The sequence below is a fragment of the Narcine bancroftii genome, chromosome 1 (genome assembly GCF_036971445.1).
Source record: "Narcine bancroftii isolate sNarBan1 chromosome 1, sNarBan1.hap1, whole genome shotgun sequence".
NCBI lineage: Eukaryota > Metazoa > Chordata > Chondrichthyes > Torpediniformes > Narcinidae > Narcine > Narcine bancroftii.
The window spans coordinates 470,687,326-470,704,611 of NC_091469.1; the positions used below are offsets into that span (position 1 = coordinate 470,687,326).

General features: G+C 39.4%; 1 protein-coding gene across 11 annotated transcripts in view; it reads right to left on the reverse strand.

Moving 5' to 3' along the window:
- Window positions 1–648: 648 nt before the first annotated feature.
- Window positions 649–17,286, reverse strand: part of ube3c (ubiquitin protein ligase E3C) — a 194,879-nt gene continuing 178,241 nt past the window's right edge. For 5 of the 11 annotated variants that reach the window (XM_069914744.1, XM_069914737.1, XM_069914740.1 and 2 more), the window contains 2 exons: window positions 13,023–13,143; window positions 650–2,262 (listed from right to left, as the gene is read on the reverse strand). In XM_069914744.1, coding sequence (XP_069770845.1) covers window positions 1,979–2,262; window positions 13,023–13,143 — 405 coding nt within the window. In that variant the 3' untranslated portion in view covers window positions 650–1,978. Of the gene's footprint in view, window positions 2,263–4,688; window positions 5,459–5,513; window positions 5,902–12,042; window positions 13,144–17,286 lie in introns of those variants that run through there. The other 6 variants (XM_069914741.1, XM_069914747.1, XM_069914742.1 and 3 more) reach the window with 5 other exon arrangements.

Below are 17,286 nucleotides of genomic sequence, written 5' to 3' on the forward strand. Positions count from 1 at the left end.
TAGATAAGGAATATCTGAAATTTAAATGTGAATGGGATGGATAAGTTTTTTTTATATTTTTTCTTTAACTTTAAGGTGAAAGGAGTGGTAATTCTGGTGTATATTATTTTGCTATTTTAGTTATAGAACAAAGGGAATAATGGTGAAAGTTATAAATTGAATTGTACAATTCTTAATGAGGCTTAAATTTTGTTTGTGGTTTATGCTCCATTTGTTGAAGATATAGATTTTGTTGTAGATGTGTTTTTATTATTTGGATATCTGAATTTTAACGTAATGATTGGGGATATTTAAATGTGGTATTGGAGCTTTTATTGGATAACTATTCAAGAGTAAAAGGGAAAAATGGTGGAAGAGTACTAAAATTGAATTGTACAATGCTTAATGAGGTTTGAATTTTGTTTTAAGATGGTTTATGTGACTAATATGATGATAGATGTGAAGTTAGTTGATATTTGGTGAAGGTTTATCTCTATAGAGAAAGTTTTTTTTCATCTTTTTTTTCATGTTACAATTTTTTTTAAGAATTGATTATTGTTTAAGAATTTTTGATAGATAATGTTACTAACTTTACTAATTTTTTATATTAAGTTTGAGTTAAATATATGTTTCATCTTAACTCCGTTTGTTAAATATATGCATTTAAGTTTGATTTAAATATGTTTTTTAAGTCTAATATCTTAGTATTAATTACTTTTCTTTTTGTTAGTATTTTAATCATTATGTTTTTGTTTTTTGTAAGTGGGTTTTTTTCTCACATATTAACTTTATTAATTCTTCACTCTTTATTTTGGGGGGGAAAGGGGGGGTTGGACTAATTTGAGTTGGGTTATTAATGTGTAATAATTATTGGGGAGTGTATAGTTTATTTAGATTACTGATACTGTATTGTAATTTTATTTTATTCTTAATTTTTTTTAATGTAATCCTATATGTTATTCATGTTATAAAATCTTAAATAAGGTTTTAAAAAAAACTAATAGAGATGTAATAGAAGTTGATTTTAACTTCCCTAATATTGACTGGGACTGCCTTGGTATTAAAAGATTAGATGGGCCAGAATTTCTAAGGCATAGCTAGGAGAGTTTCCTCAAGCAATATATAGATGGCCCAATAAAAAATTGGCCTGGGTAAGTGGATATAATTATATACATCTTTTTAAGATTATCATGGAATACAATTGGTCTGATCTTCATGTTAAATGTCTAAATTGTGGGAAGGCTAATTTCAGTGGCATCAGACAGAAAGTCCCAAAAGTTGGTTGGGAGAGACTGCTTGCAGGTAAAGGGATGTCTGGCAAATAGAAGGCTTTTAAAAGTGAGATAGGAAGATTGCTGGAAAATGCTGGCCCTGAAGTGCAAAGGACAAGAAGAGAGAAGATTAGATGACAAAGAATACTGTGGGATCTGATTTGAATTAAAAAAAGGCAGGACAGGTGCTCTCAGATGGGATCAAATGAATCTCTAAATAAGAGGTGTAGGACTACACTGATTCAAGAAATTAAGAAGGCAAAAAGAGACCAAGAAATTGCCCTGGCAGATCTGAGAACGGAGAAGCCACCAAATATATTAAGAGCAAACAAGTAACTAGAGAGAAAGTATGTCCCTTTAAGGATTATCATGGTCATCAATGTGTGGAGCCTTGGGAAATGGGAGGGGTCTTGGGAACACCTCATCTGTATTTACTCTGAAGAAGGACATGGAGTCAGGTTCAGTGGAGAGAAGTAATAAATCTGCAGCATGCTAATATAACAAAAGAGGTGGGGTTGGAGGTCCTGAAGGGGGATACCCCTGGCACCAATCTGGGTGTATCCTATGATGTTATGAGAGCCTGTCCAGCATTGGACTTGTCAGCCACAAACGAGCCTGCAGCTGACGTGGACATTTACCCCCTCCATAAATCTTCGTCCGCGAAGCCAAGCCAAGAAGAAGAAGATGAGAAGCAAGGAAAGAAATTCTGTTTGCCGAGGCAGAGATCTTTATGACTTTGCTAGCCATGGTTGAAGATTGGAAAAAAGCAGGGTTAAGACAAGGAGAGGAAACAAAGTCGAAGGCAACATAGTCAATAATGTATGCATGGGCCATGACAAGTTTCCTGATGTTAGGTCTGGAATGTTGGAACAAATGGGATCCAGGGTGAACTTGCCAATTGATTTCAAAGTTGGCTTTCTGCTTGGGTTGAAGCGCAAAGTTGTTTTTCCAGATTGGAAACTGTGGCCAGCGGTGTTTGCAGAAATTGGTCCAGTGTCCCCTGATGTTTGTTCTATAAATAATTAGGATGCAAAAAACATGACACAATTAGCAAGCTTGCAGGTGACACCAAAATTGGTGGTATGACAGACCATGAAGATTGTCTAAAGTTACAACGGGATTATGAAACTAAAAACTGGGGGTGCTGCTGCAGACCTACAGAGAACGGGAAGCGGAGTCACAGTGCCCCTTCGGGGTCCAACCACCCAGTCTGACTGCCGTCGGTTCTGTACTGGCTTTAAACGGCCTGTTAATGGAGCAGATGGTGCTTTTATTTTAAAACACTGCAACAGCGGTGTTTACACCCAAAATGGCTGTCCCTGTGATCAACAGCAGCCCCAAGGGGTTATAGACTGGGAGCAGGGAATTGACACAAGGCGCCAGAAAATCAGACCAACCCCCCCCCCCACCCCCATTTGAGAGATGTTATGAACTAACAAACCTTTCAATTTTGTTTGGGACTAAATGGTCTTTGTTAACACTAACAAAGGAACAGCAATGGAAAATTCACCAGACAATGATAAATTCAAAATATTAATAACATTTCTTACTTAGCTCTAAACTTAACCTCACTATATCCAAATGTTAATATGTGTGTGTGTGTGTGTGTGTGTGTGTGTGTGTGTGTGTGTTAAAAAAAAAGTCCCACTCTGAAATGTCCATTTTAGTCCTCCTTGAAGGTCTTAAATTTCCAGTTCAGAAATAATTATAAAGCGCTTTTAAACATCATATCTTCAGGCCCCTTTAAACTCATAATTCTTTTGATGCATTGTCCTTGAGATATATTTTTCAAAAAGAAGTGAATATCTGTGCCACACATGTATCTCCTGTGAAAAGGATGATAAATTTCTTGTCATTCCAGGAGGTCAAATGAATAACACCATACAATTCTAATTATCCAAAATGATCGGGACCGGGCCAATTTCGGCTAAACGTTTTGTCGGAGAACTAGTCATTTTTTAAACACAGCCTAGTAGCAACAACAAATAACAAGGGAAGGCTTTTTAAGCATTAAAATAATGATTAATTCTCACAAAAAAAAATATGCTGGCTGCCGCTGCCCCTCTCCACCAAGGTTCCTATTCCTGCTCAGGAGCCCAAGGCCCTGTTCCTGCCCGGAAGCTTGAGATCTCCGATGCCGCCGGCAGTACGATGTTCCTGGTCAGTTCAGCTCTGAAAAGATTTCAGATAAAATTTCAAAATGAGGATTTCGGATTTGTTTCGGATATCCTTATTTATCTAAAATATTTTTTAAAGTTCTGATAAATATCAGATAATCAGTGATGTCCTGTACCTGTCCTTCCAGGAGGTCAATTTTTTTTCTTCTCTTGAATGAAGACTTTGAATTCTGTTTTCCAAAAGATGAGACTGTCCTTTTTTCTTCAATAGGCCTTTTTTGAAATCTACTTATTCTGTGTTCTCCTTTTGTTAGAAGTTTTCCCCTTTTGTTAGGAGCATGGTGGCTGGTCAGTTCTGCATCTTAACAGAATGCTAAGTTTCCTTAAACTGACTTCTTTATCTCGCATTTCAATACTATATTTTTGCCAAATCTCTCAAGTCACATGATATGCAATATCGTTTCTGTCTTTGAAGTTCATAAAGTCTTTTGACACTGATGTGCCAAAAGCATTTCTGTCTACTTACAGAATCTTTGTTGAATGCTTCCCTCCTGGTTCTGGCCTGTCTGCCCAAAATGGCTGTGTGTTTACACGGATGCTTCTGAAATAACACCTATTGTTTTCAGCCTCTCAAAAACCATCATAAATAATTTTATCCTTTAAATCCAACTTCAGAAGCAGCCATTCTGTCTTTCAAACTGGCTTCTGTCTTCAGTCTCAAAGAACTATGTGTGTTTTAAATGCTAATGTGTTGTCTTTGTGCCCCTGTGACCACCCAAAACTAATTTATTAAACCATATGTACATAAAATATAATTTTAACATTAAACTTATCCACTTTGGCAAGAAAAATAAAAGAGCTGAATATTATTTAAAGGGTGAAAAACTACAGCATGCTGTTGTGCAGAGGGACTTGGGAGGGCTTGTGCATGAATCGCAAAAAGTTAGGTTGCAGGTGCAGCAGGTTATTAAGAAGGCAAATGGAATGTTGGCCTTCATCGCTAGAGGAATTGAGTTCAGGAGTAGGGAGGTAATGTTGCAACTGTATAAGGTACTGGTGAGACCGCACCTGGAGTACTGTGTCCAGTTCTGGTCTCCATATTTGAGGAAGGATATACTGGCTTTGGAGACGGTCCAGAGGAGGTTTACTAGGTTGATCCCTGGGATGAAGGGGTTGACTTATGATGAAAGATTAAATCATCTAGGATTGTATTCGCTTGAGTTCAAAACAATGAGAGGAGATCTTATCGAAACATATAGGATTATGAAGGGTATGGATAGGATAGATGTAGGAAGGTTTTTTGAACTGGACGGGGAAACTAAAACGAGAGGACACAGTCTCAAGATTCGGGGGAGTAGATTTAGGACAGAGATGAGGAAAAATAGTTTTTCCCAGAGAGTAGTGAATGTTTGGAATTTTCTATCCAGGGAAGTGGTTGAGGCTGCCTCATTAAACATATTTAAAATTCGGTTAGATAAATTTCTACATGATAGAGGAATTAGGGGATATGGGGAGAAGGCAGGTCGGTGGAGTTAGGTCATAAATTAGATCAGCCATGATCGTATTGAATGGCGGAGCAGGCTCGATGGGCCATTTTTGGCCTACTCCTGTTCCTACTTCCTATGTTCCTATGTTAATATTACCACAGATCTGTTACAGAGGGAGAAGAAGAGGAGACAACCCATGGGATAGTGACCATGCTGGCAGATCAGTGAGGGGTTGAGGCTGAAAAACGCATAGGTGACGGGCTGGTAGCAGGTTGAAGCAAGGAAGCTATGCTGCTGACAACTGCGGTCGAGGGATTCACACCGGGCTGCGGACTGCTGGAGCCTGACTCAAAGGGGTACCAGGTATTGGAATTCAAATGCGAGAGGTGCCAAGGACACTGAAGAATTCCTAATCACGTCAAAGGTTCCATCTGGAGTTCGGGCTGATGGTTCGGACTGGACTCTGCGCAGCTGCAAGGACTGCAGGAGCACTGGAGGCAAATCCATGGACACACGATATCGCTGAGGGGTCTCTCTTTCACTTCTCTTTCTCTGACTTTACAAGGGGCTTCAGGCAATTTCTGCCGACGGCGAATCTGTCGGCCTTTTGGCAGATGAAAACAAATCATGTAATATTGTACTGTCTTTATAACATTGATTTCAGATTTATGACAGAGAACATACATGACAGCACATACAACTCAGATTCTTCTCTTGTGGGCAAGGCACAATTATCTTATATTGGTCATACAAAAAGACTGTGCACAGTATAAGGAAATAAAGAACTGTAAACAAATAGACTGTGCAATAGAGAATTTTTTAAAATCAATAAAGTGCACAAGCAAGGGTCCTTAAATGAGTCCCTGATTGAGTTTGTTGTTAAAGAATCCGATGGTGCAAATCATGTGGAACCTCTTTCCTCAGCGAGATCAGAGCGTGTGCTGGGTGGTGCGGATCCTTGATGATGGCTGCAGGCCTCCGATGGCTGCGTTCTCTGTAGATGTTCTTGATAGTAGAGAAAGTTTTGCCTGTGATATCCTGGGCTACCTTTTGCAGGGAAATCAATTGAAATTTGAATAAACTTGGAAAGCGGATAAGGGCATGGGAGATAAGACGTGCAAAGTGATGCATTTTTAGCAAGTTAAACCAAGGCCAAACATTGACCATGTATAACAGTGAAATGGGGAGTGTTATTCAAGAGATCCAGGGAGAGAAGTGTGTAGATCCTTGAGAGTGACAACACAGGTAGATCAAGTGGGGAGGAATGTGTGTGAAGTCAAGCATGACATTGAACGAAGTACAAGAGTTAGGACATAATGTCAAGAGTTGCACAAAACATTAGATAAGCCACACTTGGAGAATTCTGTGTGTTTCTGGTCACCACACAACACACAAGATGTAAGTAAATAAACAATGCAGAAAAAATTCACATGGATGTAATCTGGATTGGAGGGCTGAAGTTACAGGGTGAAACTGGATAGGCTAAATAAGTATTTCTCATTTGAGTTTACTGTGAAGGAAGATGGATTCTGGGTCAGTCCTCCTTGGAGCAAAGGAGGCTGAGAGGTGACACAACAGAATACTCAAAATTAAGAGGCACAAATTGTGTAGACAACGTCTATTTCCAAAGGGATCCTTTGAGCAGTATAAAGGATCTTATTTAAGATTTATTGTCAGAGTTCTTTCATGACATCACATACAACCCTGAGATTCTTTTCCTGTGGGCAAGGCAGAATCACCACGTATTGGTACCTCTTTCCTGATGGTAGCAGCGAGAACAGAGCGTGCACTAGATGGTTGTGCTTGATGATCCCTGAAGATGTTCTTAATGGTGAGGAGGGTTTGCCTGTGACATCTTGGGCTGTGACTACTACTTTTGGAGGGCATTATGCTCAGGGATATTGGTGTCCCCATACCAGGGTTTCCCATATTATACGAAATCTCTGCAAACTCCTGAGGAAGTCGAGGCACTGACATGCTTTCTTCAGATTTGTTGTCAGAGTATCTAGATGACATCACATACAACCCTGAGATTCCTTTTTTCCTGCGTGTGCAGCCGAATTACCACTAATTGTTAGTGCAAAATTTAGAAAACTGTACACAGCGTAAAACATGTAAGCATACAAGAATTACAAACGGATAACGCATGTAAGCAAACTGTGCAATAGAGAGAACAAAAAGAAAATGATGGTGGGTGTAACAGCTGTTCCTGAATCTGGTGGTGCAAGTCCTGTGGCACCTATACCTCTTTCCTGATGGCAGCAGCGAGAACAGCGTGTGTACTGGGTGGTGAGAGTCTTTGATAATTGCTGCTGCCCTCCGACAACAGCATTCTCTGTAGATGTACTCAATAGTGGGGAGTGTTTTTCCTGTGAGGTCCTGGGCTGCGTCCACTACATTTTTGAGGGATTTACGCCCATACCAGATTGCTCAGTACTGCTCAGTACACTTTCCACCACACCTCTGTAGAAATTTGCCAGGCTTTCTGATGTCATACCAAACCTTTGCAAATTCTGAGGAAGTAGAGATGCTGACATGCTTTCTTCACGATGCCATTGGTGTGTTGGGTCCAGGAAAGATCCTCCGAGATAGTGACTCCCAAGAACTTACATTTATTCAACCTCTCCACCTCTGATTTCCCCCAATGATCACTGGATTTTATACCTCAAGCTTTCCTTTCCTGAAGTCAATAATCCGCTCTTTAGTTTGGTAATATGGAGTGCAAGGTTGTTGTTGGTGCACCATTCAGCCCAGTTTCCAATCCGCTTCCTTTATACAACCCACTACCATGGCATCGTTGGCAAATTTGTAGATGGTGTTACTGTTGTACTGAGCCACAGTGTAAAGTGAGTAGAGCAGGGCTAAGAAGACAGCTCTGTGGTGCTCCAAAAACACTGATGGAAATTGTTCTTACCAATCTTCACAATGCTATTAGTATGTTGGGTCCAGGAAAGACCCTCTGAGTTAATGACTCCAAAGAACTCAAGTTTGCTCACCCTCTCGACCTGATCCCTTCCGAGATGGCCTGTTTCCATACCATAAACTGTTATATGGAAGTCATCAACCAATTCCAAATCCTGTATGCAGTATTAATGATTTAGGAATTCACTTCAAAGGTAAATAAATAATGGCAAGGCAGGGTACGAGATGGTTCTGACAGAGCAGGTTAAGGAAAAGTCCAAGGGATTTTATGTTTATGAAAAGCAAAAGAGTAACAGAGAGAGAATCGGGCTGCTAAAAGATCAAGTAAAAGAAAACACAAAGCTGGAGAAACTCAGCAGTGTCCTTTGTACAGTAAAGGTAAAAATATATGTAACCAATGTTTTGAGCTAGAGCCCTTCACCAAGGATCAGCAGGGGTCCGAACAAAAGAGTGAGGGTGGGGGGGGGGAAAAAGTGTGGTCCTAAAGACTGAAGATGAAAGGTGGAGAAGGGAGACAGCAATCAAGAGGAGGAGGGATGGCTAGGTGAATTGAGGGAGGGGAGGGAGAATGAGACAAGGGAAGGGGGGGGAGAAAGAGGAGAGCAGGTTAGCAGAAAGATGGAGACAGAAAGATCCGGGAAGAGGAGAGTGTTGTTGGGAGATGGACCAGGTGAATTTGAGATCGGGGTGGAAGCTGGCTGTCAAGTGGATGAAGTTGACTAGTTCATTGCTGAATTAGCTTGATGGGAGGAGTCAGAGGGTGGTTCATTGAGGGTTATTATTCAAACTGGAGGCCTGTGATTGGTACTGGGTCCACTGTTATTTGTCATCTATAATAAGCACTGGAAAGACAATGCAGTTATTAAGTTTGTATCTGATATCAAAATTGGGCCATCTAAAATTGCAATAGGATCTAGATCAGGGGTGGCCAAATTTTCAATTTAAACAGAGCCCAGTGACAGGGCATTTTGGCCCACGAGTATGTACCCAGGTGTGTAGGTTAAATGGGTGGCACGGACATATGGGCCAAAATGGCTTGTCATTGCGCTGTATGTCTAAATTAAAATATAAAAGGTCAGCCACCCCTGAATTCTAGATGAACTGGGAGAATGGGGCAGGGTGTGGCAGATGCAATTTACTTCTGACAAGTTCCAGGTGTTGCACTTTGGTAGGTTAAGCCAGAACAGGACTTCTATGGGGAATGGTAGGCTCCTGGAGGGTTGTCGCATTGTTCCTGGAAAGGATGCGGGAAAAAAAACCTGAGAATGGTACTGGAACTGGTAGGCTTGAATTGTCAAGGAGAGGTTGAATAGATGGAACTTATCTCCCTGGGGTTTCAGAGGGAATGGGTACAGAGATTTATAAAATCACGAGCGGCACACGGTAAATAGTCATCGCCTTTTTCCCAGGGTAGGGAAAGCCAAAACAAGAGGACAAAGACTAAAGGGTAAAAGGGGGGGGGAGAATTCAGGAACTTCTTCATATGGAGGGTTCTGGGTATTTGGAACATCTTAGAGGACCTAAATGAGTAAAACAGAGAGATGTAGAATTAGTGAATTAGTGCAGATAAGTGGGATTAATAGAGATGTGTATAATGATTGACAGTAACAGTAAATCAAAGGGACTCTATATTACATCTGACCATCACCTTCCTCCTTCCCACTAACATTTCTGATGGCATTCAACAGAATTACCTTTGCAGACTAAACTGCTATCAACCACAAACTTAACAGCAACAACATAAATAGTACTGCTACAAGATAATGTCAGAGGCTGGGTATCCTACAGCTATGGACTCTAATTGCTGAATCTAAAATGTAAAAATCAGTAATACGTAAGCTCTAGACCATACACTCCCTCCATGACTAGTGTCTCCCATCTAAAAAATCCACCACGGCCACATGAAAATATTTCTTACATGATCCCCCAATGACATCCCTTTCACTACCTTCAAGGACAGGGACTAAAGACATGGAAATACAATCACTTCCAATTCCATCCAAATCGCACATCAGTCTGACTTTATTTTTTCAGGCTTTCTGGGTCAAAGGAAATAACTTTACTAGAATTAGAAAAGTTAATTTACTGATTCTTCATTGCAGGATGATACAAAAATTCCTGTAAATGACAATACACCCAACTTACCTCAAAATGTTAAATTCTTGGCTCCACGCATTGCAATTAAAAGAAAATTCACAATAATGTTCTGGCTGAATCAAGGCTGGTTCCAAAATCAATGCGGCATTTAAACTGTACATGGAGTATATTGGTTCAAAAGAAAATTAAACCTGTGGTTATGAATTTGATGTGCCGATAGCTAATTTTGCAAACATTTTAATAGCAGAATCATGTTCTTGGTATTTAACATTAGACCATCGTGGAAAATAAAAGTTTCAAATAACATGAAAATAACTATTGATTGATATTATAAACCTGATGGTCTTTTTGGTAAATCAGTTATTAATGTAGATTAAATCATTTTGTACTGAGTATCTACAAGCATTAATTGTTGGCTTTATTCTTCAGAACTGGAGTATTGACAGCAAGTGTAACCTGGGTTTTATCATTTTACCCATAAAATCCATACATGACAGATTAAAAGTATACACGTTGATAATTAATAAATAGTGCAGTAGAAGTCCTAAAATCCAGGCTGCTCATGGATTGGGCCAGACCAGATTTTCAAAGTTTTCTGGATTCTCGGGCTGTACATATAGGAACATAGGGAGTAGGAACAGGAGTAGGCCAAAAATGGCCCATCGAACCACCTCCGCCATTCAATAAGATCATGGCTGATCTAATTTATGACCTAACTCCACCTACCTGCCTTCTCCCCATATCCCCTAATTCCTCTATCACGTGGTGTTTATGCAATGAATGCAAGCACACAAGCCGAGAGTCGTTGAGAGATCCGGAATCTCGGGTCATCTGGATTTCTGGCATCTGGATTTTTGGACTTTTACTGTATTATTAGAAGTGTTAGGATCTGTTGTATTTATTTACATTAACAGCAAACCATATCCAATGAAATCAGAATTTATTGTCATCAACAAGTCATTTGTGGCAGCATTATAGTGGAAATGTACATATTATTAACCAACTTGGATTACTATTAAAAAATCCATGAGAAGTCAGGCAGTGTCTTTGGTTCATTGATTATTCAGGAATCTGATGGCAGCGGGGAAGAAGCTGTCCTTGTGCTGCTAAGTACTAGTCTTTAGGGTCCTGTACCTTTTCCCCGATGGTTACAGAGTGAAGGGGGCATGACTTGGGTGGTGGGGGTCTTTGAGAATAGAGGCTGCTTTTTTTAAGCCACCGCCTCATGTAGGTGTCCTCAATGGAGTGAAGTCCGGTGCCTGTGATGTCACAGATTGAATTAACAACCCTCTGGGAGTTTATTCTTGTCCTGAGAGTTGGCATCTCCATACCAGGCAGTGATGCAACCACTCAGAATGCTCTCCAGGTACACCTATAGAAGTTTACAAGAATCTTCAATGACATATTGAATCTCCTCACATACCTCACAAAGTATAGCCGCTGGCAAGCCTTCTTTGTGATTGCATCAATGTAGAGGCTCTAGGACAGAACCTTGGAGATTTTGATATCCAGGAATTTGAAGTCCTTGACCCTCTCCACTACTAAGCCCTTGATGAGGACTCAGCCATGTTCCCCTGACTTCCTCCTGAAGTCCACAATCATCTCCTTGGTTTTTCTGAAGTTGAGCGCAAGGTTATTGTCGTTACACCATTTAACGAGCTGATCTATCTCCCTTCTGTACGCTTCCTCATTGCCGTCTATGATTCTGCCAACAACTGTGGTCATCGGCAAACTTGTAGATGGCATTGGAATTATGCCTGGCCACACAATCGTGGGTGTATGAGTAGAGCAGTGAGCTAAGCACATATCCTTAGGTCTGCCTGTGTTGATAATCAGTGAGAAGGGGATGTTGTTTCCAATTCATACTGACTGGTTTTCCAATGAGAAAGTCAAGGATCCAGATGCAAAAGGGGGTGGGGGTATGGACCTAGAGTTTGTAGCTTCTTGACCAGCACTGAGGGAATAATGGTATTGAAGGCTGAGCTGTAGTCGATGAAGAGTAGCGGTATGCATGAATTGCTGTTTTCGAGGTGATCCAGAGCTGAGTTATTTTACTTTATTTGTTTTCGGGTTTTTTTTTAGTTTACTTGAACAATGTTAATTTACTTGAACCCTGGTTTTTATGCAATTTTCTGTAATTATCTCTGATGACGCATTAGACACATTACCTTCATTACTCAAATTTTGTTTAATAGCTGTTAAAGTTAAAACTCTTAACAATAAGGACCATTCTGATAGCACAGGTTTAATACACAAGAGAAAACTGTACAGATACAGAACAAAAACAATACTATTCACAGATGCAGATATTCACATCCCTGTTTACAGAAACTGCTGGACTAAATCTGCCTCAAACACATTTCCCTCGGCCTAATGGAACTATTTAGATGAGCAAGCTGAATTCTATCGCGATCAAGCAATCTGTCCACATAATATCTCATCCACTTAATGCTTTTTATTCAGAACTCCCACCACAGTTAAGCAGCAAGGTCATGTCATTAATATAATGTCACATCATACAATTTTAATCTAGGTTTTAAATTGCAACTCTGCTTTATTGGGTTCCATATAGAGACCTAATTGTGATTTAAAACAGATGGCCAAAAAATGTGCAATTTTTGAAAAAGGAAAAGGCGGCAGTATTACATGGTTTATGTGCTTCCACCTCACTGTGATATTAAATGCATGGAACCAGTATGAAGTTGAAAAAAAAAACGTTAGCCTTATGAAAAGCCGACTTTAAATGCAAATACCTTCCATTATTACGGCTGACTTTATTGCCTGTTGAGACGAACACATAACATCAGTGAATCTTTGGTTAACGCCACACAGCACGGGCTATTTTCTGTAAATGTCAAGTGATGATTTGATAATCCAACCTTACAGGCCACTTGCTCAGAACATAGTCTCAATTTCAACTGTATAAACTTCTGGCATACCCATACGTCCATCTGAGTCACAAGGTATATGATTAGAAGCCTCATCTTCATTAAAACCCCTTTGATGCTACACAATTCAGTCTTGCCCCCCTTCATGAGAACTTTTGATTGTTGGTACATTTGTAGGCACCGTCCATCATTCTCCACCTCCTCTTTCACTTCAACTTAGCTCAAAACCAGCTGTTGATTCAACTGCATAAAGTAACTTACTTCTCATTAGGCTTTGATCATAAAACTCTGGAAGTTTCAGAAGGTTCATGCAAGTACTGGCTGTAGGTAAACGCTCCAGGTCAGTCCCTCCATTGTGAATACAAAAAGCTGGATATAATTCCTAGAAACAAATTAAAAATGGCATTAGAATATTGCTGCAAAGAAAAAAAAATTGAGGATGGAAAGGAAAATTCTCAATCGAAGCAGAATCTGAACAAGAATCAAAGTTATACATTCAGTTTCAATTCTTGAAATATCCTGACATTCTCAGGATCATTAAAAGATTAACGTTCAAGATCTGAAAGATGAAACACCGATTTTTTTTTTTAGTTATTAAGTTACTGAATTTCTGGAGATTATCTTTTATTGCTTTCAAAATGCGATAAGCCGTTACAAGAATTCAATCTGGTCTTTTCTGACAGTTGGAGCTACAAAAACTGGCTGCTCCAGCCTTAAATTTGAGAGGTTGAGACATTGGGTCTATTTCAGATTCTCCATCCTCAAACAAAAGCAACATTTTACTGGATAACAGAGTTTGAAAAACATACCAAATAGTGAAAATCCTCAGTGTATAAAGGGAGTGAGGGGGGACAGAAAATTTGAAAACAAGCCAAGATCTTTATCAAAACTGATAAAAAGACCAATTATAAACTCATCCCAATCTTCCTCTGGAAACATTTGAAATTATTCTAGGATTTTATTCACACTAGTAGACGAATAAAAATGGCATATCAAATCCAACTTCAGATCATTAAATTCAGAAATTTCCAAGTTCAAATTTAAATTTATTGTTAGAGTACCTACACATCACATACAACCCTGACATGTCTTTTCCTACAGGAATTTCTATTTATTGCTAGAGCAAAAAAAAATCATGAACAGAGAGAAATGTAAACAGTGCAAACAAACTGTCCAATACAAAAAAAAATTCAATTGTAAATAATGTGCAAAATAAGAGTCCTTAAATGAGTCTCTGGTCGAGTTTCGTGTTTAGGAGTCTAAACTTGGTGGTACAGGTCTTGTGGCAGCTAGGCCACTTTCCTGATGGGAACAGCGAGAGCAGAGCATGTCCTGGGTGGTGTGGATCCTTGATGATTGCTGTCGCTCTCCAATGGCAGCATTCCCTGTAGATTTTCTCAACGGTGGGAGAATTTTGTCCGATGTATGAGGCTGTGTCCACTACTTTTTGCAGGGATTTCCGCTCAGAGATATTGATGCTCCCATACCAAGCCGTGATACAGCCGGTCCGCACACTTACCACAACACATCTGTAGAAATTTACCAAGTTTTTCAATGGGGTATCAAAACTCGGCAAATTCACGAGAAAGTAGAGGCGCTGATGTGTTCTCTTCATGATGGTCAGTTTATAATTTTATGTACTTTCATTAGATTAGATCTTGATTCTTCTTCAAAAGCTTAAATAAAATGTTTATGTTTGTTCTTCATGTAATGGGTATCTATTACTTGCTGGTTTTTTCGCAGGTGCCTCTAAATAAAGGTATTGTCTGACAAAAGGTGAACTATTTCTCTTGAATAATGGAAGATTTCTGAAAATTGTTTATTTTAACATCTTGAATATAAACAAGGTGTGCCTCCACTCCAAATTTCCTGTGTCAGTCACCAATCTATCTTTTCATGAATTTCACCTCAACATGAAATCTTCACTTTGGAATGCTTCGGTTACGAGCATCTGAAAGATGGGCCTGAAGTTTGATTTACTGGCTGATGAATTTGAGGTTATGGTTGAGGTAAACTACATTACATAGAAATACATTTTTTTTTGGATAACTGCCACCTGATTAATGAGGTACCAAAAAGTAGGAGCTTGTTGACAGAAGTCATTGCCATGTTACAATGCCAGCCAACTGGCTGTAACAAATCCTGCCATAAGGTGCAAGGGAAAAATTAGGCCATTCATCCCAAGAAGTCTGCTCCACCATTCTAATCATGGCTGGCGTATTTTTCCTCTCAACTCTATTCTCCTGCCTTTTCCCCATAACCACTGACACAGAAACTGGTTTCCTCACACCTGTTATGAACTATATGAAAACAACCTCAATGAAAGAAAAAAATTTTCAACAAATTGCAGTAAAAAATAAAAGCGTTGGTTCTAATTTATCTAATCTTCACAACAATGGAGGAAATAAATGAAAGGGACAAATAATTGGGCAGCATATTATAAAAATTAAATAGAAGATTTGAATTATTTCTCAATTTGCTTATTTATTTAACAATTTGTGGACCCTCCAAACAAAAATTATTTGTGGAAAATAGGAAAATGATCCATCTACAAACTCCTGTTGAATTCCTTCATGACTGCTCCAGCAGCAATCTCATCACAATTAACCAGTTAAAAGTGTGATGCCAGAATTTTTCATTAAATTATCAAACTAATTACCATATTTTGCAAATACTTCTAAAATATAACAAATAAAGCTACTGTATCATTTTGAGATTATATTGTACAATATTCAAAGCCAAATTTGAAAATACAATAAAATCCCCAATATCTGGCATTCATTCAATCAACCGGAAACTCAAACAGCAGCCAAACAAAAAAAAAATAAAGGAAATAAATAAATAAAGTTTTAAATAAAAGTTTAAAATTGAGTAAGTAAATGTTCTCTGAAGCAACACAACCCTTGGTGATGATGGGAGAAAACATTCAGCCAGCAGAGTGCCCCGGTCATGACCTGCCCACAGCAGCTGTTTGAATAAAGTTTCAATAAAGTTGTGCTTGAATAAAATGGCAGTACCCAGATTGAAGAGCCGGTTGATGCTGTTCACTGTGTGACAGAGTATTTAGAGGTGGTTTGGGAGGAATTGTTATAGCAGCTTGCACACACACATTTTAAAACACAGAATATTTGCAGGACTTTTGCAGAATGATTTTTTCAGGAGGCAACAAAGTATCGACAGCAGCTTTCCTGGGAGAGCATGTGATCTTTGCAGGCAGAGGAGAAGAGTTTTTGCTCTCAGAGAGGGAAACAGAGAGGAGAGAGACAGAAATCCATTCCAGAGGGACAAGCTGGCAAACTTTGGAAGGCTGCCTGGTCAAAGGAGAAGTCTGGCAGTGTGAAAGGTGACCTGAAAGAAAGGGGGATCATCTGGAGAACCTGGAAGGGGGCATGTTTCATCAGCAAGACTGATTGAGAAGGAATCAGTTGTGGATGTCCTGGAAAAGGAATCTCTCTCTGAAAACCAGCAAGAACCCTCCTGAGTGATAACCATTTGCCTGTTAAGCATCAAAGTCTGGTGAACTTTGTTAAAGCTAACTTCTGTGCACAGTACAAGAATTGCCTGCAACCAGTGAGATTGGATTGTGATTCAATGAACTTTTGTAATCTTAAATATATATTACACACATCTGCGCTTAGTATTAGAGGGGGGAATTAAGTAGTTAGGTAGGTTAAGTATTAAGTTATAAAGTTTAATTCTGTTTTCTTGTTCAAATATAATTAAAAACAACTTTTGTTTAAGTAACGCTGTGTTGTGGTGCATATCTATCGCTGCTGGTTTTGGGGGTCCTCTGGACTCCTTAACAACTGCTGCGGTGACTCTCCCGAAGTGTCTCCCTATCCCTGCCTAGTAAGCGCCTTTATTTTTATTAGTATATCATTAAGTATATTAGTAAGCCTTGATCTATAAACTTGGGGTGAGGGAAGGGTTATTTATGACAGTGCCAGTGAATGGGGTTTGAATTTAAAGGAAGGTGTGCCTAAGGTCTGACCAGGACACGTATGGAGGTGAGTTACGTTGCACCGAGGGCCTGACTGGGATGCTGACGTGGAGGTGAGTTGGGTTATACTGAGGGTCTGACTCTCCCAAAGTGTCTCCCTAACCCTGCCTAGTAGGACCCACTATCTTTATTACTATTAAGTATATTAGAGAGACTTTATCTGTAAACCTGAAGGAGTGGATTAATTATGACGGCGGCACGGTTAGTGTAGCAACAAGCGCAACACTGTCACAGCGCCAGCCACTGGGGAGAGAACTTAAATTTAAATTTTGTAAGTTACGGGAGTTACTTAATTAAAGTGAACTTTGGATAATTAATAAGATTATAAGAAATAGGAGCAGGAGCAGGCCATCTGGCCCATCAAGCCGGCTCTACCATTCAATAAAAATCAAAAATGTACTTAATGTACTTAAAAATCATTTTTCTTTCCCAAATTACATTTTGCATCATCTTTTGTCTTTCAAACAGTGAACTTTTAATGCAGGTGTATTAGTTAGGCATTGTAAGAGGGAGTCTCAGTCAATC